The following is a 26,170-nucleotide window of genomic DNA, read 5'->3' as shown; positions in this document are numbered from 1 at the left end:
TGGATGGATGGATGGATGGATGGATGGATGGATGGATGAATCATGGTTTTGGATCCTGTGGCCCGTTTGTTCTGCTTCCTGCTAATCGCCTCCAGCTGTTTTTGATTAAATCTCCTCTGGAATCACCAATCAGAAAAACTTCAGACTGGAAACAGGAACGAAGCTGCAGGAGCAGCAAATGTAAATCAATAGGAGGAGACAGAAAACATTGCTGCTCCTGCACAGCTCTAATGGATAATCAATACTCAGATTAATTCAGCCTGGCGGTATTTAACTCATGATTCATGAAAAAGATCCTGATTAAACTTCACGCGGCGCCCAGCCACCAATCTGATCCATAAAAACACCAGCAGCTGCTAACAACACCTGGACGAGGCTGAGAGTCGAGCGCTCCTCCGTCTCGTCCTCTTTGTTCGGACTCTCGGCCTCAAAGATGCAGCTGTAGTTCTGGATGAACTGGACCATGATCTCATTGCAAACATTTTGATCCTTCACCGCTTCAGGACTGGGAGCAACTCTGCAAAAACAAACAAATGACACAGGCTTCAGTTCAGAGTGTTTAAACTAGGGATGCATGGTTTATTAGATTAAAATTAGTTCCAGTCCATCAACTAATAATGTCTGTTTAGACCTTTTTCTGTGTTGTAGTTTAGCCTCCATCCACAAGGGGGCGAGGCTGGTCATTTTTTAAGTGGAGCCAGTTGGCAAGTGAATAAAGATGGAGGAAAGAGGTTCCAAACAGAGTCCATCCAGTGTGTACAATCAACAATGCCATATTAGGGCCATAGTAGATAGAAAAATGAAAGAAAAACATTTTTGCCAAAAAAACTCACAAAATTTTTGATTAATGTCAGAAATGTTACATAAAAAAGTGGTAATTTCTGAGTTTGAAGAGTAAAAAAATTCCTTGAAAAAAATCTCAGAAATTTTGAGGTTAATCTCAGAATTTTTCTAGGAAAGGAAATACGAGCATTTCTGAGTTTGAAAAGTAAAAAAAAAAAAAAAAAAAAAAGGCTAAAAAACGCAGAAATCTTGAAGTTAATCTAAAAAAAATTTTCTTGAGAAAAAACTTCAGAGTCTCAAAAGTCAAAAATGTTTAAAAGTCAAAAACATTCTGAGATTAATCCAAATAAAATCTGAATTTTTTTAGCAAGTTTCTGACTTTTCACACTCAGAAACTTCCATGTTTTCTCAGAAATTTGCTGTATTTTTCTATCAGAGCTTCTGCATGTTATGGAAATACTGTCGTCCCTCTCCGTGCTCGAGCAAACTGAGGTCTTTAAGAAATCAGCTAATTGTTAGTCGATGGATCAGATCAACTTTAGCTTAAGTCTTTAATCGATAACTTGCATCCCTGGTTTAAACAGATTATGTGTGGAAATAAGTTTGAGACTCTGCTCCTGACCAAATGCTGCTCAGTCGGTGTTTAGATGAAATTGGTCGGTGTTTTATCTGAGCTGCCTTCCCGGTGAGCCGACAGCTGTGCTGGACGGCGGCTTGGCTGCAGGCCGAACTGTAAGTCTAAATATAAAACCTGGGCATGCAGAGAGTCGGTGGAGAGGAGGACAGGTTGTACAGTGTGAAACGGTTGGCACACCAGAGCCGATGGTGTTTCATTTCTCGATTCTCAGACTGAACCAACCGATTTATAGCCAGTGATGACGACCTGAAAGCATTTCGCTCTGCCTCGTTTCTTCTTGCTCTCAAAAGAACTTCTGACGAGGTTTTATGAAAAACTTCCCAGGAAGCCCATTGAAGGTTATTTTTGGTCTTTGGATGCATTTTTTCGTACAATGTCAGCGTTTTATTGAGTGTTAAATTAGAGAATTTAACACTTAGAGGACTAAAAATGGTTTTAATCACGTAAAACAGTAGCTGAAGATCCTGTTGTTAGAAAATTGTCAACATCTATTTGTTTATAAAAACAAGTTGGACCAAAATGTTTATCCGTCAACTATCTTCCTCTTAATCGTGTCGCTGAGGCTTATTGACTTACGGATCTCTCAGGTTTTCTTCATTCTCGGTTGCAGCCGTCTTCCTGTCTATCTGATGCTGCCTGATGCTGCCACTACCGTACTTCACAGCAGGAAAGTCGATTTCCAGCTGATGATCTTTGCCGTTTCTCTCCAGAAAAGCCACATTTTGTTTAATTAGATAAGAGAATTTAGATTCCCATAATTTCACACTCTGTAAAGTTGACTGCATGTCAGTTTGCTTTAATTATGGTTGGTCTTCTTGTTCAGATGCAACGAATCTCCATTCTGAGTATAAATGTTGTGAATTCTTATGCAGCTATTACATCTAAATGTTGTTTTTTTAAATTAATTTTGTAATTATGAGCTATTTTGTGTTGATTTTATACTTGTTTAGGGTATAAAAGTGTTCAAAAGACGCCATGCGACGCTGCCAGGTACCAGGCCTTTAATGCATTCTGCAGGAACGATGCCAAATCCACAGCAGGACGTCGATAAATGTCTTCGTCCAACACCAGGCTGATTTTATAATGCCTTCAGCAGGAAATGTAAACACAAGTTGATTCATTTATATAATATTTTTGCTTCATTTAACTCTGAATTTTAAGATTTTATTTCTTTTTCGCAGTTTAATTCCCCTTTCTGTGCGAACAACAGCGCCATCTGCTGGTCGAGTAGAGTCACAAATGGAGGACTGTGTTAACCCTTCTAACAACTTTAATGTGAATAAATATTTAGAGTAATAAACAAAAAGCATATATCTCTGTTTCAGTTTTACTATGAATCAGGTGTTAAGTTTGTCTCTTCCAACCTTGATCTTCTGCCAATGAGCTCAGTTTGGATTACTTTCTACAGAAACGAGTTTGATCATTAAGCTCTGCAAATTCCCTTCATTTGGGGGAGATACAATCACATGTCCTTCCCAGTAACAGGCTGTAAAAACGAAGCGTTCCCAGTTTGGCTGACGGCTCATCTCCCGTGTCGCCGTTAGTCCTCTAATTAGTTTGCAGCACGTGTTTCGGCACGGCTGTTTATGGAGGTTGTAATGCTGTGTGGCGTGTTTGATGTTCCTGCAGGGTGTGTTTTTTTTTTATTTAATGAGACACTGGATTTTCACCTTTGCTCTGACGGTTTCATCAGTTTGTTTCCTAGAAAATAAATCTTTGATTTGTTTATCATCGCCTCCATGGAACCTGATTTAATCCTTTAATTTGGTCTTAGTGAGCAGTTCCCCAGGTTTTCTGTGCACTTCCCTTGCAGTCCATATTGCTCCTCCCTGCAACACTTTCCAGCTCATATTTTTAATTCACTCTGAGGCCAAATAGGAGATCAAATCCCTGCATAAAGTTCTGAAATCGGCCCAAAATCTCTTCTCAGCAGGGAGTCGTTGGGAAAACTCCAGAAGGGGATCAGATGCTTTTATCCATCTGGGGTAACTCAGTTTTATATGGAGTTTAGCTGTTTTGCACGATATATAGTATATAATAAATAGTCACTCTATCTATATCGACCCATCTTCTCTTAATTTTTCAGTTTAATGCCTTTGACTTTGCATCATATGTAAGACTGTTAGCCTCCAAATTAAGAGATTAAACAGTTTTATTGCTTACAGCAGAGAGAAACTGAGAGAATGCAGCTGCAAGACATTTTCAAGTTTTCCTCTAAGGCCAGGAAAGTCGTAAATATGGTCAAAATAAAAGCACAGATGTTAGCTTTACTTCACACAACTGAAGATCTTGTCAGCAAATCTGCTTCAGTACAATCAGGAATTTATTAATGAGGAACCTGAGCATTGTAGTGTTTTAATCTTCTTTTTTGATCAAAATTATAAATTACAAATAAGGTTTATTTTGATTTTATAGCAAAAGATGCGCTACAAAGATAAGTTTACCAAGTATTTTATTCTAGTTTCTAGTGCAAATCTCTTGAAGTAAGAATGAGCTCATTTACCAATAACTTTTCAGAGATATGGTTTGCTGTGAGTCTTTAAGGAATTAGCGAGTTACAACAAACTCCTGCCTTGCTGAAAAGCTACTTATCAGTTAGTTTTGTCTTATTTCAAGTGTTTCAAGATGCTTCCACTAGATTCCTTTGGTAGTTTTGTCTGATTCAGCTTAAGTAATGGGAACAAATTCTGTCTTTTTGGCAGGCTGCTAATAAGTAAGTGCCAAAAAAAGTTACAAAAACAAATCTGCTGAATTTGAAATGAGGACATTTTTAATTTCCAACGATTCATTGGTCAGATTTATGTGTCTTTACAAATAAAGGTGAACAAGGATTGAACTTAAAAAGCCTCAGAAAGCCCAGCATTGTTTACTGAAGTAAGTTTTTCTACTCACTGAAAGACGCTGGGTCCAAACACGGTGGCGAGGTTCTGGGCCGTCATGCGGTTTTCTTCATGGTTTTTCTCCACCAGGGTCAGGAAGCTGCAGACGTAACGCAGGAGGCTGAGGTGAACATCTGGCAGCTGCTGCAGGAAGTCTCTAATCACCAAGCAGGAAACGTCATCTCCACTGTCTGGAAAACAAAAAAACATAATCAGAAAGACCAGTTCCTCCTCAACCAAATACATAAATTGATGTTGGCTGATGTACTATTTATTTATGGTCTATTTAATTTAAAACAGGGGGAATATACAGTATACATTAACCACAAGAGGAGAGATGCTTATCAGCTCTAAGTGCTAATTTCCACATGATCAGTTTTTGAAAATTTTAACCATCTAGATGTTGATTTGACATGAAATGGGATATGTTTTTCTACACAGTTTGTGCAATTGGAGATTACCCCACAACATGATACTACCACCACCATGCCTGATAATTTATGAACTGTTGTTGAGTCTGGAAAAGTGGCTTTAGATTAAACATATTTCTTGTCTTTGCGACCAAATACATCAGCCTTTTTCTCCTTCGGCAGATGCAGATTTCAGTCAGATGTTCAGGCCCAGATCCAACCAGTTCTTGCCAGCCAACATATTTCAGTTTTCCGGCAGGAGAAAGATCCCAAACACACGTAAAAACTGATGTTTAATCTCCAGGGATGGTGACTTGGAAAAGCATTACAGCAAAGAGCCTGAAAATATGTTGAGACTCTTACTCAGGATAATTAATTAGGTCAGAGTTGGATAAACGGATATGACTGAGTGACGCAAATGTAGAGAATGGCTCTCTGCTTGTGTGCATGCATGCGTACCAATGTGGGTACATCTGTGTCAGTGTGCAGAGGGCCAGAGGGGAACAATGGCCTACAGTTGTAACTCTACAGATGAGTGAAGTTCAGATTCAGTGCAGGTTTGAGTGAATACTGTTTATTTTACATTTACACCTTCTAAAGTTAAGATGCTGAGGAGAAAAATGCACAGATTGTTTCTAAAAACATCTTTTACATGAGTCTAAGCATGAAGAAATGTAAATAATTTAGATACATTAAATAAGAGCTGTTGCCTCTGGGTTCGATTCCCGGCCCCGGTCTTTCTGCATGGAGTCTCCATGTTCTCCCTGTGCATGGTGGGTTTTCTCTGGGTACTCCGGTTTCCTCCCACAGTCCAAAAACATGACTGTCAGGTTAATTGGCCTCTCCAAATTGCCCCTAGGTGTGAGTGTGTGTGTGCATGGTTGTGTGTCTCTGTGTTGCCCTGCGACAGACTGGCGACCTGTCCAGGGTGACCCCGCCTCTCGCCCGGTATGCTAGCTGGAGAGGCACCAGCACCTCCTGACCCCACTGAGGGACAAGGGTGTCAAGAAAATGGATGGATGGAGATACATTAAATATGTGGATAACTTATGATGCTGCAGTGTTTAGTTCAGGGGTGTCAAACTCCAGCCCTGGAGAGCCACTGCCCTGCAACTTTTAGATGTGCCTCTGCTGCTGCACCACCTGAATGGAATAATTAGGTCATTAGCAGGACTCTGGAGAACTTACCTACACAAGGAGGAGGTCATTTCATTGCAGTGTTTTGTACCTGTGGCACATCTAAAAACTGCAGGACAGCGGTCCTTCAGGACTGGAGTTTGACACCTGTGGTTTAGTTCATCGGAGCTTACTGCTCTCTAGTGGCCGAGTTAACCACTACAAGCACTCGGCATGCTAAGGCGAGTCAATCTCAGCCAGTCTGTCAAAATTCATGGAAATATTTACAAACTTTTAGGCGATATTCATCATTACACTTTCTTTGAAGTGCAATTTTTACAAATATAAAAATCTAACCTTGTTCCTATTAATGCCCAAATAAGCTACTAGCAGCAGTGCAGCTAGCCTCTAGCTATTTCATCAACACCTGTTTTTACTGGTACACTTGTCAGGTTGTACTTCCATGGTACCAGTGTGACGCAGGGATTTATAAAAGATAATTTGATGTTTTAGCTGGTAGAGAAAAGGGTAGAGTGCCTTCTCCGGGTCAGGGGGGTCGTCCTGCCTCAAGTGGAGGAGTTTAAGTATCTGGGGATCTTGTTCACGAATGAGGGAAGAAGGGAGCGGGAGATCGACAGGCGGATTGGGGCAGCGTCTGCCGTGAAGCGGGCGCTGTACCGGTCCGTCGTGGTGAAGAGAGAGCTGAGCCAAAAAGCGAAGCTCTCGATTTACCGGTCGATCTACGTTCCCACCCTCATCTATGGTCATGAGCTTTGGGTCATGACCGAAAGAACGAGATCACGGGTACAAGCGGCCGAAATGGGTTTCCTCCGCAGGGTGGCTGGGCTCTCCCTTAGAGATAGGGTGAGAAGCTCGGTCATCCGGGAGGGACTCAGAGTAGAGCCGCTGCTCCTCCACGTCGAGAGGAGCCAGTTGAGGCTCGGGCATCTGGTAAGGATGCCTCCTGGACGCCTCCCTGGTGAGGTGTTCCAGGCACGTCCCACCGGGAGGAGGCCTCGGGGAAGACCCAGGACACGCTGGAGGGATTACGTCTCTCGGCTGGCCTGGGAACGCCTTGGGATTCCCCCGGAGGAGCTGGAAGAAGTGGCTGGGGAGAGGGAAGTCTGGGCCTCCCTTCTGAAGCTGCTGCCCCCGCGACCCGACCCCGGATAAGCGGAAGAAAATGGATGGATGGATAGCTGGTTCCTCAAAAATCTGGATTTCTGAGTTCTAAGTAAAAACATTTTAAAAAGCAAGTGAAGCGACCGCTGAAGATGGAGCGCTAGCTTAGAAAAGTCCCAGAGTTCAAAAGCTCGTATGGCTGCTGCATGTACAAATGTAGTTAAAGTAAAAAAAACAACATAAAAAACCAGATGTTACACATTGTGCCGTATATTTATCAGTTTAAAGGCAAAGGAATATTGTGTTGTAGGCTACAGCTAACAGTTGTTAGCGTGGTCAGTCACGTTAACAGTTAGCACAGCAAACCCTACAATTTAAATTAGCACCTGATTTAAAAATCTAAATTCATGGAAATATTTACAAACTATTGGTTCATTTTTATCATAACACTTTCTTATAAGTGCATTTTTTACAGCTGCACTTCTGAGAAAGTGTATAAAAATCTAACCTTGTCGTTCTTGTTAACTAACCTTAAGCTAATTGTTGCAGTGCAGCTTTCTGCTAGCTATTTCATCAACACCTGTTTCAATGAAAAGCAAATTTAGGTTATGTACTTTTGCCTTTTATCAATCCATTAGAGAAATAATTAATGGTGATTGTTTTCAGTCATTCCAAGATCTGAGTCCTGATTTCTGAAGTAAATTGAACATAGTTAAGTATTAGCAAACATCAGCACTAATAAAGGCTAAAGCCACTCACTTAAACTTGAAACATTTCACTTTTAAGTTAATGTGTTTAAAGAAAAATATGTTAGCATTAATATGATAAATAGCAGAAATAATAGAAGAGAAACTAAGTCTCCACTTGTTCTGCCCAAGCTTTAATTTAGCATTAGCACAATTAGCTCCTTGATCTTTTTTGCTTAACTATAGAAAAAACTTGACTGTCCTGATCCCGGATTCTCACCCTGCATGGAAAGGTGGGTATAAATGGATTTAATTTAATTTAATAAGTAAATGAAAGCCAAACTGACTTCAGCCAAACTGTTCTCTCCTCTGCCATCTTTCGCGTAAAATATAACCGCCTGGAGCTGGACGGGAGCAAACACTTTCTCTGCCTCACTAAATGTTTAGGACTGCCAAGATTATCGCCATGAGATCCATGACTGCTGGGATCAATAACTCAGATTTAACTCAGCGATGACCTGGTTGGCTCTGTTTGATGGAGAAGCTGCTTTCATCCATCTATGACCCAGATATTCATAATGTTTATTTATTACACTTCTATATCTGCAAATCCTGGCTGTAAAATCCTAAAGCTCCATCCAGTTCTGCTGGTTGGATCAACTGAGCGGATAAGATAAAGGTGGGAGTTAATGTTTTACCCTGATAGTGCTGCATGAGTTTCTGCTGCACCGTGGAGCCGACCAGGCCTCCAGGCAGATCTCTGAGGTAGCGTTTGAGCAGGCTGGACACGGTGCACAGATCCGACTCCGAGAGCAGCTCCGCCTCGTCGCCGCCGCCGCCGCCGCTCTCCAGTCGCAGCTTCAGGGTCTCCACAGCCCGAACGTTCCCGTTTACTCTGAACAAACCTTCCTGATGCAGCGCTGCAGAAAGGCGAAGGAAAACACTATTTAGTTACAGTTAGACACCTAATCATGGAATTGGAGTTGCGTAATCAATTATTCAGTAAAACCAGTTACTGGTAGAAAACGGGATCCTCGAGAAGATTTTTTTAATCATTTGGGGGGTCAGCAAAGAGACTTTAACGGGTCAGTGGGTCCAAATGGGAAACCTCCATATGGTTGAAACCAGATATTTACATACTGTAGAAAAGAAAACATTTTTTTCCTCATCTGACATAAAATTATACCAATTGTTTCCATTAATACCTGCTAAATGTCAGAAAAATCAGGAAAGGGTTTTCGTCAAGACAGTTTTTTTTAAAAACAAACCTTTTTTGTAAACATAATGCAGCGTTTTATGATACTTTTGGTGTAATTCAGTTATTCACTGTGGAAAACAAAATGTCTCACTTCAGACTCTGTGATTTGGTTTTTGGATTCATCCACAGGTTTCTGTCCAGGTAACTCAGCTGCTGTGAATGAACCAATCAGAAGCATCCAAAGCCATGACATCATCATCTGGGCTTTCCAAAGTATTTTAGGTCTATTTTAGACATTGTGTTTTCATAAAATTTGAAATATATATAAAAAAACATGTCAAAAATATGTTTTTGTAAATAATCTGAACTTTACTTTTTTTTTTCATAACCTTTCCCAAGATGTTCGCAGATCATAAATTACTTCCTTCCAGCTGTTTTTGAGATTTAAGAGTGATTCATTTTTATACGAACTTTATGAACATTAATATAATTTAATAACCACGCCACACAAACCAGCAGGAGTTTCCGTAACTTATCTTTACAATACTATTTTACGCTTGTCATGTTTTTTTTAGATATAATTGTGTGGGTTTATTTGAATCTTTATCTTTACCCAGATGATCCTGACCACAGCAAGGTGATGACTGAAATGTGTTTTATGACTCACTCATGCCTCTGCCGATATCATATTCATGTTTTGATTTTAGTCAATGTTTGACTTAAATTGTTTTAACGTCAGTTAAAATTAAACTTGTGATAAAATAAACGAGTACGTTTGTGATTTTATGACATCAACAAAGATCCTAGAGGTTTTTCTCTCTCACAGAATCTCACATAATCTGTACTCTCAGCAGCTTTAGCTTTTAAAATAACATTTAACCATTGCTTTGCAGCAAAGTTACATGGATTAAGAAGTATATTTCATTCAGAAACTGCTGTGAGAATGGAAATATTAAATATCTCTTTGCTATAGTCTTAACTTGGTTGGAAACAATTTACTAAATAAGTTCATATTTAATTTCTGCAGCTGGAGACAAAATATTGCACAGTTGTCCATATCTGAAAAACACTATTGCTTATAATTTAAAATGAATAAATATAAAGTCTTCCAGAAGAAGCTAGTAAAAAGTTCCGTGCTCCTGTAGTGACATCTAGTGGTTAAATTGATGCACTGCAGCATGTGAGAATTAACAGAAGGTTAAAAAAAGATTCGAGGTTCAGATTCCAGTTTTTAATAGTTTAAACCAGAAGTTTACATACAGCAAATAAAGACGCATACACATTTATTTTTCTCATTGTCTGAAGTTAAATCAGACCGAGCTTCTTTTTCTTCTGTCAGGAGGAACCGGCCAGAACTCGAATGGAGGGAAACCCAAAACATTTGGCCCAACTACAGCCACCAAATACTGAGGAACTGTATGAAAACTTCTGACTCCAATGACAGTAATGATAAATAACTCTCTGACATATTCTCTCTCTCATCATTGTGTCATTTAGTAACTAAAAATCTCTAACTGACCTAAAAAAAGAAAAAGAAAAAGAGATTTGATCTGATTGGTGAGGAAAGAAACATGTAAACTTCTGGTTTCAGTTGTACATCCTTGTTTACTTTTAAACACAAAAGTTTAAATAGGCAAATATCCACTAAGTATAAATATATATACTATATATATGGTAAATTTACATTACAATGATCAAATGTTTGCCACTCAAATGTAGCTGGAATGCATCTAATATACATTTAACCAATAGAGATGGTAGTTTTCTGTTGATGAGCATCATTTCTGTCAATTATGTCTGTTGGTGTGTGTGTATATATATATATATATATATATATATATATATATATATATATATATATATATATAGAGAGAGAGAGAGAGAGAGAGAGAGAGAGAGAGAGAGAGAGAGAGAGAGAGAGAGAGAGAGAGAAGAGAAAATGTGCAATTTTTCAGCTATTGTGAATTACTGTACATTCATGTATAAATCTGAGTTCTCTTTAAAGTAAATAAAGCACAGAAATGTTCATAAAAACATGGAAACCACAGCACAAGATCTGTCGCAAAACCAAATTTAACAAGTTATTTCATTAAATGATAATATTGTTGCTTTTAGATGATTTTCCAGCATAATAAAGCAAGAATGCATCCTTTAAGATCAATAATAATGAAGTCTGAAACTGGAACACATTATAAATATCCAAAATAAATAAACAAAACAACAAATGAATCATGAAGTTCTGTAAATAAAATTATCCTTCAAAACAAAAGGGCTAGTTGAGACCAAAACACCCGACTGAAGATCCAGTTTTTGGTAGAAAACGAGAAAAGAGGAAAACGATAAATCAGGCAAAGTATTGATCTCAATTATTGCTTCTTGCAACAGGCCTGCTCTTTTGTAATGAACTGTTAAAGGTGATTCTCTTCATTTCAAACCAAAACATGAATTCTGCTGAAGAGGTTCCTGTTACCATGCTTGCTGAGATGCTCCACCATCCTCCGCACCAGCAGAGGCACTCCGTCCTCCACCAGGCCGCGCTCCCTCAGCTCCAGCAGCGGCGCTCCAAACGCCTTGTTGCTTTGGGCTGCCACAGCTCTGGATCTCAGCATGGGTATCTGGACCATCCTCTTCATGTCTTCTCTGACCAGAACGGCAGTCTGGTTGTGCTGCAGGGGGAGAGAAGAGCAGAAATCAGCCATCATGAGGCTGCAGGAAACGCAGCTTCTGTATTTAGAGCGTCATGCTGTGGGAGGCGGAGGGAAGCGGTGCAGGTTACCAGGTTACACCTTTGTTAAAGAGAGAGAGACGCTCAAACACAAGGTTGCAGAAATGAGCATTTAGGGTCATAGATTCATAACATAACAAAAGCCTCACCTGGTTACCTGTGGAGGAACACATTGCTACGCTCACATGGTAAAAAACTCTGAGTTAAACCGTCACCTGCTTCCATTAAATCTCTGCGTCACTTTTTACCGCTGCATCGTTTTATCCGTCTTTGTTTATTCAGTTCTGCTTTCAGCTAAGACTTCCTGCTGTTCTGGATCCTGCAGAGTGGAAGGAAGTCTCAGAGCTGTTGTCATGGCTACAACTCCACCATATTGTAGGTGCGTGGGTCAGCCATTCACACTGCAAAAACACAAAATCCCACCAACTGGTACCGGTCCAGTTTCTACTGCAAATATCTCAGCACAGCTGAAATAAGACTAAATTAACGTACAAATAACTTTACAGCAAGAAACAGGAGCTTGTTTCAAGTCAATAACTCCTGGATATTGATGAAAAAGAATTAAATGAATTGGCATATTACGAAACTTATAACAAAATATTTCTCCTGTGCTTTTTGTGACAATCTGAAAATGGAGCTCGTACTTTTTCATCAGTACTACTTCTTGCTGAGAACTTATTTGTAAGTAAATTGATCTTATTTCAAGTGAACTAAGATGTTTGCATTAGAAACTGGACTAAAAATACTTGTTTTTGTTTTTGCAGTGCAAACAGGTGAACTGACTGAGAAATGTGTGAAATGTTTCAGTTCTTATGAAAACATGTTTCATCAGATGGAACATTTTATGTGTTTATTTCATTAACTTACAGTTAAAACAAACCTGGCACATGTTGACATAGAGAAAAGCTTTGAATTAAAAGGAGTTTAAAGAAAGAAAAATCTTGCATATTCTACCACAATGTGTGTTTTTTCCCCAATAAAAAATCCCAAAAAATATATAATTATTGTGAATTCTTTATTCTTTACCTGCACAGCAATAAATTAATAAGCAATATTTTAATAAAAACAGATAATAATATAATTTTTTACTGTAATGCTTAACTTTTTGAGCCAATTATTTTCTATTTTGTTGATCGATAAAATGTTTTTATTTCACTTCCAGGAACAAAAATCATCTGAAATCTTTGCTGCGTTTAACTAGTTATGGTGGCCAGGTGTGCCCAGTTGTGTTTCTGAGTAAATGTTGCTGGATGTTTGTGGCATGACTTCCTGTGGAATAAAATAAAAACAAGTAAAAGATAAATTCTTTGTGTTGTTCTTAACATCTTCAGGTCAAGAATCACAAAACGTGTGCAGCTGAAGCAGGTTTCTACCACCTGCAGTCAAGAGCCATGCAAAATTATTCAATATGCAGAAGAAGTAGCTACTCTAACTGAATAAATTAGCAAATTGAAGTAATTAATTTAAGTTGGATCAACTATTCGTTTTTTTCAGTGTTTTGAGCATTGTCAAATATTTTTTGTGAAATACGAGATAATAAAAAGCACAGAGTTGCACTGTTGCTGGTCTAGTTTAGATTTAAAGATATTGACATAAAAACCAAAACAAAACAAAAAGACATCAAGAGATTCAAATACATCAAGTTGATTAAATGCAAATTATTCCAAAAATCCTGCCTCACTGTAAAGATAATTTCAGATTTAAGTTTTTGGGACTTTTTTTTATTGCTCTCTATTCATTTCATGTCCTGTGTGGAGTAAAATAAAGTTGATCCCCCCACAGATTTCCAGTTAAGCTGATCTGAGACGAGGACATAATGACCAGACGCTCCAGGTCCGTCTTCACTGCCATGACAACGTGCAGAGTGTTGGTGAAACACCAGAGGTGAATGAAATCACTGCCTCAACATGTGCAGCCACATACACGCATCATTAACCGTTCAATTATTCTATTGATTGAAAATGGTCACATTCTGCAGATTTTTCATTAACCACTAAAGCTTATTTTATACAATAATACATTATGTAGAAATGCAAATAAACAAAGTGTTCAGTTAAGTTTTAAAATAAACATTTAATTGCCTAAAATGCAATAATACAGCATCTCTTTGTGTAAAAATATACATTAATACAGTCTAGAGTTCCATCCATCTATCCATTTTCTTTACACCCTTGTCCCTCAGTGGGGTCAGGAGGTGCTGGTGCTTCTCCAGCTAACGCTCTGGGCAAAGGTCAGGGTCACCCTGGACAGGTCACCAGTCTGTCACAGGGCAACACAGAGACACACAACCATGCACACACACACTCACACCTAGGGGCAATTTRGAGAGRCCAAYTAACCTGACAGTCATGTTTTTGGACTGTGGGAAGAAACCGGAGTACCCGGAGAAAACCCACCATGCACAGGGAGAAAATGCAAACTCCATGCAGAAAGACCCGGGAATCGAACCCAGAACTTTCTTGCTGCAAGGCAACAGCTCTACCAACTTCACCACTGTGCAGCCCCAGTCTAGAGTTGATGTTTCTAATGTTTTTTCCATTAACCGATTAATAATTGCATAGCAGAAGGTGATTTTTCTCTTCTGGAATTTAAACCAGGTGAAGCTAAAACTGGCACTAGACGAGTTCTGGGTCGAGCATATTTACAAAGAAGGTTTTTATTTATTAGCTTATATGCTAAATGTTTATGTTTTCCACGGTTTTGACTGAATTAGTGTTCTGTGTTATTCTTTCAGTAATTGACGATCGTGTCGTCATTCGATTAATCACGATTAATCACGATTAATCGCTCCATGTTCAGTCTGCAGGCTGTCTAAGGTGATCTAGAACCAGAATCCAGATCAAACACATTCCTGAGTGTTTGCCACTCTGTGGGAATGAAAGTGAGAAACACAAAGCTCTCCTGATCCCAAGGTCTTGTCACAGGATCATTCTGTGGACTGAAAAAACTCTCCGCTCAGAAAGATTGTGCTGTCACTTAGTAATCCAACTTTCTGCCAGGCCTTTGGGAAGAAGCTGGCTGAGAACAAAAGGTTTCAGGAAGCCATTTTCCTCTATTGTTTACAGAGACAGTCAGCTGTGACGCATCCTCTGTAATCCTCCCGCGTTTTGACGATGCTTTCACACTTCATGAACACAAAGACACACAGTTCTGTGAAAAAATGCTTTAAACCGCATCTCCAGTTGGCTTACATTTAGCAGAAAACGTTGAAAAATATGTATTTAGTTGATTTTTCTTTCTGTATTGTATCAACGCCTCTTGGAGATAAATCCTACACTGTTGAAAATCCAGTTTATTTGCCTTTAAATGGTTAAAAGAAAAGCAGATTTAAGTATGTTCATCACAGCCATAAATAACTTGACAAATTCCCTCTGCCAAAGCTGAACAGGTTTTGGTGGAGGCAGTGTCATGATATGGGCTGGCATCTCCCTTAAAGCTGCAGTATGCAACTTGAAGAACTTTTTTTTTTGCATATTTGTTGAAACTGTGTCTTCATTGTGACAGTATCGTATGAAACAGATCATTTGCCTTCTTCCAGCGCTATCGAGAGACAACCAATCAGAGCCAGGAGGCGGGTCTTATCGCTGTTAATCATGCTGCTCATTCTTTCTCTCCCTCCACCTCTGCTACGCTGCAGATAGCTGCTAGTTAGCATAGCTACCGATGACAGCTGATAACCAGTTTTCCTGCAACGGTAACTTGTTTCTCTGTCATTAGCACATTTAGTAGTGAGTACATGGGGATGATTGACAGTGCTAAGGCACTCTTGGCTCTGATTGGTTGTTTTTGGTTTGGAGCGGCGCATTTCTTGAGATGGCAAAAGTATCTCAGAAAATAAATACATTTTTTAGCAAATAATCTGTCTCATATTATACCGTCTCAACATGGTGACAGTTTTAACAAATATGTAAAAAAAAGTGTATATTTTTAAAAATAAAAGTTACAGAATGTGATGTTGTCCCGCAGCAGTGTGTGACCTCTGTTTGTCGTTTCATCAAACTTTGATCATGTAATCCATAAACATGACATCCACTTCCCAGATAAAACCAATTCTGTAAAACAACCACTAACCCTGTAACTGATCAGATAATCTAAAAATATTGATCTCATTATGATTGATTTAGACCAGTTAATAGACAGATTTCACATTTTTCTAGATATGAAGTGCTCTAATGTCAGAAACACTTTGAAAATACTGTTTATGTGTGTGAACAAGTAGAAGAAAGGTTTATTAAGTCGCTAATATGCTTTAAATAATCTCTGTTGAGTGGAGGATAATCCAGTTAAAGTTAGATTTTAACTGGATTATTTCAATTATTATTATCTTAACTGATTATTTAATTAATTATTGTTATTAACATTGTTATAATAATTATTATTATGTAGAACTCATTTTCATTTTTGGCCATATAATGATTATGAATGTCCTAAAAGAGCGGGTTGAATATATTGATACCTGTTAGTTTTTATTGATTGCTTTGAGGAAGTTTTGATGAAAACTGATAATTCCAGTCGCACATTTTGTCACGTTTAACTTGGGAAAATGTCTTAGGAGTGAATACATTTCCATCCATAGTAAGGAATTATTTACTTTAAATAAACTCTTATATCTTACTGAAAAGTTACCTTTAAGTTAGTTTGTCTTATGAACTGGAAACTGGACCAAAAATACTTGGTAAGATTTTGTATTCTTGCAGTGAATAATTTAAACATCTTGCTGGGAATCCTTCATTTCCTTTAAACCAAAGATGTCAGAACTGAGTTCGTGGACCAAACGTCCCGGTCCGGTCGGATCATCTGGTCCTGCTTTCTGCTGCCTGACTCACGGAGGGACGACAGGCCCCGGCACGTCTCTGCCCTCCTCCTCCCCCTGCAGCGCCTCTTTTCCAGGCTCCCTCCAGTATGTGGGTGGCCACTGGGCCAACTGGCAGCAAAAGCTCCACAGACGTCAAAAACAGCTCGGAAAAAAACTTGCAGTCGGGAAGGAAAAAAAAGGAGGAAAAGGGAAGTTTTAAGCAAGTGACGTAACCAGGGGGATGAAATAACAGAGAAGAAAAGTCAGGAGTTTGTGAAAAGTGTATTTCTTCGTGTTTTACATGCGCTGTTACTTAAGAAAAGAGATAAAAGAAGAGCATTTGATCACTTTAAAAGATAAAGTTACTTCTACTTCACGAAGAAAAGCAGGATTGAGAGCAGGAAGCAAATATTTTGGGCATTTTTCCCCCAACGCAGCCACTCAGAGGAGCACCGGCTCATTATTTTCATCCTTAAACTCTCGTTCACAAGTTGCTTTACTTACACAGATGGTCATAGCTCCTGCCCCCATTCTTCCACCAAAAAACTCCAGCAGAGGCTTAAAGATGAGGGGCAAAACTGCAGCTATCCTCCTCTTCCTCCTCCTCCTCCTCCTCTGTCAGAGGAAAAACCCCAGACTTCTGCCCAGAGGTCCGCCTTTAATCCCCAACATTTGAATCCTCCAAAAGCAGAAAGAAGATCCAGTTATGAAGAGTTTGTTGGTCAGTCAGTGCCGGTAGATTCAGCGGCGTTCAGCCCCATGAGGCACAGATTAGTCCCTCTTCCTCCCTCTTCCTCCCCTCTGCTCTCCCATGCTGAAACCCGAGCCGAGCTCTCCCATTGGCTCACCGAGGCGCTCACGTGACTCGGGATAAAATCCCAAACATGAACACGTCCTGCAGACCCACTCTGCAAGGAAATGAGGCTGGAAGATAGAGGATGATAACAGGGAGGAGAGGAAGACTGACCGCTGGGATAAAAACAATTCATTACTAAAATATTATGTTAAAAAAAAGGAACTAAATTCAGAGGTTATTTTACGGACTGTAGCTGTAAATATTAAAAACTTTAAAACAAGGTTTATCTTTTCACATTTTTTAAATTGTGATCATTTATTACTGTTCAGCACATCTTTTTCTTTATTTTCTGTAATAATTTCAGACAGCTATGAAGAAACCCACTCAAACAAAACCTGTGTATTGATCAGAAAAATGTGTGTATTCTCCAAAATAATCTAATTCAACCAAGAATTTTATTATAGAGAAGATAACAACAGGTGCAATAATACAAAAGTTAAAAGAAGTGACAGTTTAAAAAAATTAAAAAAGGCTTTGGGAATAAAAATAACTTTTATTTGAATTGAAGTAAACAGTGGCTCATTATTTTTGCATTAATTGATCTATCATTTTCTGATTAATCCATCATCAGGTAAGTTTCCATCATTTAAAAAGCAGTAATTACACCCAGATGACGAAAATTTGACTTTCTCCTCAAAGTATAACAAAAATATTGTAACATTTTAAAAATTGAGTGGCACAACTAAACAGGAAATTGAAATATAAACACAAATTTGCAAATATATTCAATTTTATTTGAACATAAATGTGATTGTAAACAAATACAGACATTATTAAATATTCTCTACTCTTACTTTTATGTAGTTAAGACAATAAAACACAACTCTGAACTCTGGGAGCATTTCGTCCTGATCTGTGCAGATTTCACATCGCTCTGTTGTTTTCGTACATGAACTTCCGGATGCTGTCCTCGATCCAGCGGCTGAAGGCCGACACTCGGGTGAACACCGACGGCTTCTTGTCTTTGATGCAGCCCTGCGGTCCGAAGCTGACCACACCGTGCACCTCCCAGGTCCCAGCGACGGAGCAGGCAAACGGACCGCCCGAGTCGCCCTGCAGGGCAGCAGAACAGACACTTCTGATTCTGTGTCCTTGAATTTGGGGCGATTTATTAATAACCTGACTGAGGTTTTGTTGACCTGTTCAGTGCTTCCTGTAGCTCTGGGACTCTAATTGTCGCAGAGCGTGGTTGGTCATTACGGAAAACAAATAATGCCCAAATGTGCTTTTTGTCCCAATTATAGCTGCAATCTGGGCAGTGATGATTTCTAGTCAAGGTTGAGCGACCGCAAACAAAACAGCCGGCTGATTGAGGAATGAAAAGACGACCCAGATACGTGACAACAACACATTTATGTAACGTTCGAAGACTTACAAAGGAAATCATTAGTTTTTCAAAGTGGGCTTCCTGGGTGGTCACAAGGGGGCGCTACTAAGGCCTCAGAAAGTTTTATGGAAAATTATTTTGAAAAAAGTAAATATAAAGAATTTTATATGATGCCTTTTTATTTAATAGCACACTAGGGTAATTGTAGATAGAAAAACGACAGAGGAGAAAATTTCTGCCAAAAAAAATCTCTTAATTTTGAGATTAGCCTTAGAAAATTTTTTAAAGAAAAAAACATGGAAATTTCAGAGCTAGAAAAGTTTAAAATTAGTTATTAAAAAAACCCCTCAGAATTTGTGATATTAATCTTAGTCAGTTCAAAATTTTTTTGAAAAAAATTGGAAATTTTAAACTTTGTCAAAAATTAGCTAAAAAACTCAGATATTGTGAAAATTATTTCAAAAATTTTCTAGAAAATAATGTGAAATTTCCGCATGATCAAAAATCCTGAAAATTAAACTTTTGACACTGAAACTGAGAAATTTCAAAGTCTTTTTCTGTATAAAATTCCTGAGATTATTCCCAAACGACATCCTTTGTAGCATGTAAAGCATGCTACAGTGCTTGTGGGTTTGCAACGGGATTTCCCGGCAAGAAGCTAATGCTGCTTTGGGAACCAAGATGTGGAAAAGTTTGTGAACCCCTGGCCTAAACTGTCCTGGGTTTGTTTTCAGAGTGTGGTTGTGTGCGAACCTGGCAGGCAGATTTCAGCTCGTCGGGGGATTCGTAGCCGGCGCAGATCATGGACGGCCGGAGCGTGTCCCACCAGTACGAAGGTTTGCTGCAGGTCTGGAAGTCAACAACTGGAAGAGCTGCTTGGTTCAACGTCTTAGCCACGACAGGGAACAAGTTACCTGAGAAACCAAAATGTTTCAGATGTTACAAGTTCTATCAACAAGGCTTGTTACTAATGTCTGTTCCAATATTTTGTACTGGAACAGCGTTATAGGCTGCTGCTCCTCCTGCATGGAATAAACTACAAGGCTCTTAAAACCATCACACTGGAAAATAATAAAGTCTTAGCAAGTATTTTTGGTCCAGTTTCCAGTGCAAATGTCTTAGTGCAATGGAAATAAGACTAAACTAACTTACAAGTAATTTTTCAACAAGATATAGGAGCTTGTTTTAAGTCATCAGAGAAACTACAAAACACAGAAATAAGAGATGTAGAAACTACAAAACACAGAAATAAGAGATGTAGAAACTACAAAACACAGAAATAAGAGATGTAGAAACTACAAAACACAGAAATAAGAGATGTAGAAACTACAAAACACAGAAATAAGAGATGTAAACTAATTTGGCTAACAAAAAAGTTTGAAATAAGCTGTCAAATATAAATAAAAATACTTAATACACAAATTAAATTGTCGTGGTTCAACAGAACATCTTAAATCTTTGTATTAAAAATGCTCAACACCAAAATATGTCTACCTTTCTCGTCTCCCCATCCTGTGACGAAGCACGGCGTCCCCGCCGGCATCACGGCTCCGGGTTTGGGCAGACAAACGGGGCTGATTTCCCTCGTCATGTTGACGGGCTCGCTCAGATGCACCAGGGCGATGTCGTTGGTGATGTCAGAGGGATCCTTCTCGTACACGAAGCCCTCGTGTCGGATTATCTCGTCCACCTGGAGGCACTTCTCCGCCGAGGGAACGTCCACGGAGGAGTTCATGTGGTGTTTTCCCAAACACATGCGGTGCAAAGACGGTTTGTTCAGAGGGCTGAAGAGCACATGGAGCATAGATATGTTTCAATACATGTCGAAAACAACCAACTTAAGCTAAAATGTGTTGATAATACAATAAAAAAGTGTATTTATTGTGTAAGGTACTGACGACATAAAACAGTGAGCAGCAGTAAGGATCCATTCCTCGTGAATCAAAGAGCCTCCACAGTTGTGCAGGAAAGGGATGGGAGGCAAGAGAGTCGCCTTCAGAAACAAGAAAACAAAACATTACTTTTAAATCAGGACATTTATTCATTTCTAGTCAGAGAGGACACACCTACGTCAAAGCATTAGATAAAAGATTATTTTTAATTATAATAAGTCATAGTATTAGGAGATTATTATCATTATCAGTAGCTGGACTTTGAAATATTGTGCAAATGACTGAGGGACTTCAAAGAAGAACCAAAGTTGCTGAGCTGTCAGATCTTGATAGCTCTGTCCAAGCTTTGCTCTCATTAAAGGAACCTTTTGCTGCCATTTTTATCGTTAGTTTCTAGTGTTTTACGATCAGAAATTCTCAATTTAACAGTTCCTAATTAGAAATGACATGACTGCTGAAGATTAACAGACTACTGTGTGAGTTTTTCTAAGCGGTGAAGCAAAAATAATCATGGAAACACAAGTGTAAAAAGTCCTAAAAAGTATTTTTTGTAATTACTTTATAACAGGAAGGTGGGAAAGCAGAAGGTTTTTGCACCTGCATTGAGACCTGCCAGGGCCAGGAGTGGGGGACGGCCTCCTCCCCGTTGACGACGCGCTGAGTCGGCGTTTTAGGTTTCACTGCTGGATTTCCACAGTCTTCTGGCCAATCTGAGCGCAGAAAGTTTGAAACGTAAACTTTATGCTGTAATCCAGGACTAAGAATGTGTTTATCAACAAACGCAGTCTAAGCGTTTCCACTGCAAAAACACAAAATCTTACCAAGAATTTGCGTCTAAATTATCTTATTTAGATTGTCTTCGGAAAGCAGAGTGTCTTTAGTCAGAGGCTTCTTAAAATGTGCTGTAATACAGACTGCTACAGCCAACAGCCATCACTATCTACAATAACCCCTTGAAAATTTAAATTAACGTGAATAACAACATATAATTTCCTACCGGGATCAATAAAGCATTGTTGGATTTGAACTGTGCATTTAAAATAAGATTAAAAAATAACTTAAAAATAGCCTTTCAACAAGATAAATAAGCTTGTTAGAAGTCTATATGTAAAAAAGTTTTTTTGATTTAAAGCAGGAAAAGAAGTAAAAATATGCTGACATAGTGCTACTCTTACTTGAGTAAATTTTTGGGTACTTTTCCCACCTCTGAAGATCAGGACTGGAGAATAACTTGTCATCTACTTGCAGCAGCATTAAGAACCTCAGAGGAGAGTTAGCAACAGCTAGTTTAGCTGCTTCCACTCACTGATCGTGATGTTGTCCCAGGGGTTCGGAGGAGCAGGAGGTAAAGTCGGAACAACACTAGCATCAGTGGTCCAGTAACCTCGAAAACCTTTCTGCTGATCTGCACCGTTACTCAGAAAGCGGATGACCGCCGTGTTGCTGGGGATGGCGAAGGGGGACGGCGGGGCGAAGCCGCAGAACCGACCTGGATGACAGAAAAAGTAAACAAGGTCACTGAAGAATTAACTGAACAAAGATTGAATCTGTGTGATGGCAACAAACCAAGTGATGCCATGGTTTCTCCATTGAAGATCTCCACGTAGTCCACACAGTTTCCTAACATGTTAACGGCTTGCAGCTCAAAGTCAGTGAAGGCCACGTGAATGCTTTCTGCCGAGGGAACGTTGATGTGCCATGTGCAGGCGCTCTGCGCGTTGTAGTCACTGGGCCAGTTTGGAGAGGTGATTTCCCCCTGGTTGCTGCTGAAACGTCCTCCACATGGAGCTGCAGCAGAATGAAACAACGCGTCACGCGACAGCTGCTTGCGTTGTGTCTCGTTCCACCAGGTTCACTCCCCGTCTCACCCTCTGCAGGGTCCACCGCCTTCCAGGTCACAGTGAAGCCAGAGTCGACCACCTTGTCGTTAGTGGAGAAGCTGATCTGAAGTCTATTTCCATCACTCACCAGATCTGCAGGGGGGACGTGACTGCAGTAGGTGCCTGTTGGAAACAAGAAGAAATTCTTCAGATAGCAGTTGTGTGATTCAATATTATTTTATCAATCAAATCAAAGCAGTTTTTATCTGAATGCTGTCAAATTACACCAACCAGTCCCTTCAGTATATCGAAATAACTCGTCATTGATATTCACACAAAATCAACAGACCCTCACTTCCCTCAAAAATGGCAGAAACGATGAGGGTTAAGTGATGCTACTTCACACCTGTAGGTGGCGATATTTCATACCTCTACTATGCTGCTGCCTCAGCTTTTCTTCATGTCAAGTGACAAGTAAAATGTAGCATTTTACTGTCATGCATAAGCGCAAATATTGCAAAATGTCTCGCAAATATTTCTAAAGTAGCGCCACAAAATCAGTGATTTTGATTGCAAAAAACCTGAAAAACAATCACAATCTTGGACATTATTTCATTTTAAAAAGTACTTATCAAATGCAGATATATACGGAATAACTTGTAGTCGCGCTTTCAGAGGTGCTTTGAGCGAGTGGTGAGAATGATGCATATTTGTGAATAAAACATTATGCGGCGTTTACATCTCAACAAGCTGCCCAGCGTTTGGCTCCGTCTTCCCTGTAAAGTTTAGGTCTGTGTTCCCGGTTAGCCGGTGCGTTAGTGGTTAACGACCCAGCGCTAATCACTCATCGTGCAGGTTTAACCCGGTGAGGAGTTTCGCTCTCCTTGCAGTCACGCATCATGCTGATTTTATATTATTTTATTATAATTACTAGTATTATTTTTCCGGTTACACTAAGCACCAAACCGGATCAAATGCTTTGTCCACTTAGTCAGGCAGAGTTAATGCGCGCGGCCACGTCTGAAAAACTCGTCCAGAAACTCGACCAACCAAAATAGTTTCTGTGTCTCATTGTTAAAAACTCAACAGACACGAAATGAAATGAAAGAGCTACTGAAGCCACATTAGCAGCAATTAATTAAATCTCCCAATTGTTGCGCATCTCTGCGTAGTGCAGCGGATTACCACATCATGCAGGGCCGGTCCAAGGCTGCATGAGGCCTGGAGCAGAATATGACTTAGGGGCCCCTTTTGTTGCTAAAAACATCAGCACCTCTAACAGCTTCTGTGTTAGATTTAGTGAAATCTAGGACAGGGGGAGTAGTTTAACTGACAAACCTAAAAAGCAATAAATTATAACTGCAGCTTACTAATTTGTATTTGTGAACAAACGGAGCTGAAACTCAAAGATTAAATTCAGCATCAGATTGTAGCTGTGGTAACAAACCAATCTGACTATGAATATTGTTCTTTGAACTTCTACAAAGTAAACTTTCCAGCTCCTTAAAATCTAACATATAAACGTTGAATAATTTAAAGTCTTTTAATTTATATATGCTGAAACCATTATGTCAGATTTAGCAGCAATGATAATCTCAATAAACAAATGCTACATTTATATATCTGTGTTCTGTGTTAAAATATTAGCATTTATGGGGCCCCTGAAGCTCTGGAGGGCCTGATGGAGCCGCTGACTTAATTTGGATTTAACAGAAGTGGACATAATTGATATTCATTTTAATTGTATTTTTTGATTAGTTGTTTTTAAGACTAGTTGTGGGTTTATATTGCAGTTTACTGACAATGTTTTCCCATAACATATAATCACCCAGTTATCCATCCATCCATCCATTTTCTTGCACCCTTTTTCCCTCAGTGGGGTCGGGAGGGGTGCTGGTGCCCATCTCCAGCCAACGTTTCGGGCGAGAGGCGGGGTACACCCTGGGCAGGTCGCCAGTCTGTCGCAGGGCAACACAGAGACACACAGGACACACAACCATGCACACACACACTCACACCTAGGGGCAATTTGGAGAGGCCAATTAACCTGACAGTCATGTTTTTGGACTGTGGGAGGAAACCGGAGTACCCGGAGAAAACCCACGCATACACAGGGAGAACATGCAAACTCCATGCAGAAAGACCCCAGGCCGGGAATCGAACCCAGAACCTTCTTGCTGCAAGGCAACAGCTCTACCAACTGTGCCACTGTGCAGCCCCCTCACCCAGTTATATTTTTACTTTTATTGTCTACTTAACATCTTTTAATACAAAAACACGGTGGAACGCCGGTGGGTCGCCTCGGCGCCCCGACCACCGGGCTTAGCAAGTTTTCTGGGGGAAACGCTGCTTATTTGTAACTCTAGTTTTACAGTTCTACAAATTCTGATGCATTTACTTGAGACATATTCATAAGAAATCATAAGTATTTGTTGTTTATCTTGTGGATTCATTCCTATTTAAATATTTTGCTCTTGCTTTGTTCTTTATGAACGGGTTTTGTTTTGCGAGTCAGGAAACATTCGAGCAAGAAGTAGGACGTCAAAACTGTCAATCTTTCGCCGGAGCAACACTTTGTCACCTGACTGACATGTTTTTGAGGAAAATAACAGGCTGCGGCAGACTTTCGCATACCCAGACTTCCCACGTTGTCTGTGAGGCTGACTTTGTCGTTCAAGCACAGCTGACTCTCCTCCAGGGAGAAACCGGCGAAGTGGAGGTGCACCAGTTTCCCTGCAGGCGCCTCGATGTTCCACTGGCAGCGGGCGTTGTTGCTGTAGGCGGCGGGGTAACTCATCGACGACACTGTGCCGCCTGCGCCGGACAAATCCTTCGGCCCTCCACAACCCGATGCTGCACAGAAAAACCAGCAGGTGAGTAATGGGCGCACTCATTTTCTAGACAAAGTGGGTAATTTCAGGCAAATAGATTCGTACTGTGCTCATTGTAGAGCTCCCTGCGGATGACATTTGAGATCCAAGGAAGGTAGGCTGAGGAGCGGGTGAACACGGAGGGCTTTTTGTTCATTATGCACCCAATAGGACCGAAGCTGGTGATACCATGAACCTCCCAGGGACCAGCAGGTGTGTCCTGGCAAACCAGTGGACCCCCAGAGTCTCCCTGCCAAAGTTACAAACCCAAAATGAAACACATTCTTCACAGAATGTCATTTTGTTTCAGCTTCTTTGGCTTGTTTTACCTGACAGACAGACTGCAGCTCGTCAGGCAGTGTGTATCCGCAGCAGATCATGGAGGTCTTCACCTGGAACCACCAGTAATCCATCCGTTTACAGGTGTCATACGGGACAACAGGAAGGGCCACCTGGTTGAGCGTCTCTGAAGCTTTAGGATTCACCGAATCACCTGATTAAACGCATAAAAGTAATTTATTCAGCATTTTGATCAACAGGAGGAGTATTTCCCTTCCTGTCCAGCAGGTGGCAGGAAAACTTTGAGACAGGCTGTTCTGGAGGGTCAGTGTTGCCAGATTGGGCTGGTTTCCACCCAACTGGGCTTGTTGGGGTGAAATTAACAGCCAAAGTCGGGTATTAATGTTTGGGCTGCTTTTCAAAACATTTGGCTGGTTTTTAGGAAATGATCACAGGGAAAATATTTCTTATTGTGTGACAGGAAAGCAAAAAACTTGAACACTTTTAAAAAAAAATACAGTATTCTTGTGCTCATTTTATGAGTTCCTTTATTCTGAAATATCTCATGAAGTATTTTTGGTGTAGTTTCTACTGCAAACACATTTAAAATAAGATAAATCTAACTTGAAAACAAAAAAATCAGCAAGAAAAATGAATTTGTTTTAAGTCAATAATTCCTTAATATTGATGAAAAATCATTAGTTCCACTGGCAGATTGTTTCTCTTACAACTGGGACTTTTTAAATCAAAATAAGTAACTATTGACTTAAACAAG

General features: G+C 39.8%; 2 protein-coding genes across 8 annotated transcripts in view; both read right to left on the bottom strand.

Annotated features, from left to right (window-relative positions):
* The window catches only part of fam13a (family with sequence similarity 13 member A), a 67,600-nt gene extending 50,474 nt beyond the window's left edge, over positions 1–17,126 (bottom strand). For 2 of the 7 annotated variants that reach the window (XM_017305315.1, XM_017305325.1), the window contains exons 1-4: positions 11,302–11,631; positions 8,332–8,553; positions 4,313–4,490; positions 367–517 (exon numbers count right to left, since the gene is read on the bottom strand). In XM_017305315.1, the coding sequence (XP_017160804.1) occupies positions 367–517; positions 4,313–4,490; positions 8,332–8,553; positions 11,302–11,533 (783 nt within the window). In that variant the 5' untranslated portion in view covers positions 11,534–11,631. Of the gene's footprint in view, positions 1–366; positions 518–4,312; positions 4,491–8,331; positions 8,554–11,301; positions 11,634–11,705; positions 11,831–16,855 lie in introns of those variants that run through there. The other 5 variants (XM_008419812.2, XM_017305319.1, XM_017305326.1 and 2 more) reach the window with 5 other exon arrangements.
* A 793-nt stretch (positions 17,127–17,919) lies between these two features.
* LOC103471060 (ovochymase-2) overlaps positions 17,920–26,170 on the bottom strand; it is a 37,170-nt gene continuing 28,919 nt past the window's right edge. The window contains exons 15-25 of the mRNA XM_008419858.2: positions 25,446–25,609; positions 25,183–25,366; positions 24,881–25,099; positions 22,295–22,429; positions 21,993–22,214; positions 21,733–21,915; positions 21,024–21,136; positions 20,433–20,527; positions 20,029–20,318; positions 19,288–19,448; positions 17,920–18,260 (exon numbers count right to left, since the gene is read on the bottom strand). Of these exons, the coding sequence (XP_008418080.1) occupies positions 18,072–18,260; positions 19,288–19,448; positions 20,029–20,318; positions 20,433–20,527; positions 21,024–21,136; positions 21,733–21,915; positions 21,993–22,214; positions 22,295–22,429; positions 24,881–25,099; positions 25,183–25,366; positions 25,446–25,609 (1,955 nt within the window). The 3' untranslated portion in view covers positions 17,920–18,071. The remainder of the gene's footprint in view (positions 18,261–19,287; positions 19,449–20,028; positions 20,319–20,432; positions 20,528–21,023; positions 21,137–21,732; positions 21,916–21,992; positions 22,215–22,294; positions 22,430–24,880; positions 25,100–25,182; positions 25,367–25,445; positions 25,610–26,170) is intronic.

The sequence above is a fragment of the Poecilia reticulata genome, linkage group LG1 (genome assembly GCF_000633615.1).
Source record: "Poecilia reticulata strain Guanapo linkage group LG1, Guppy_female_1.0+MT, whole genome shotgun sequence".
NCBI classification, from domain to species: Eukaryota; Metazoa; Chordata; class Actinopteri; order Cyprinodontiformes; family Poeciliidae; genus Poecilia; species Poecilia reticulata.
The sequence above is the reverse complement of the archived record's forward strand: the minus strand, read 5'-3'. Positions and strand labels throughout refer to the sequence as shown.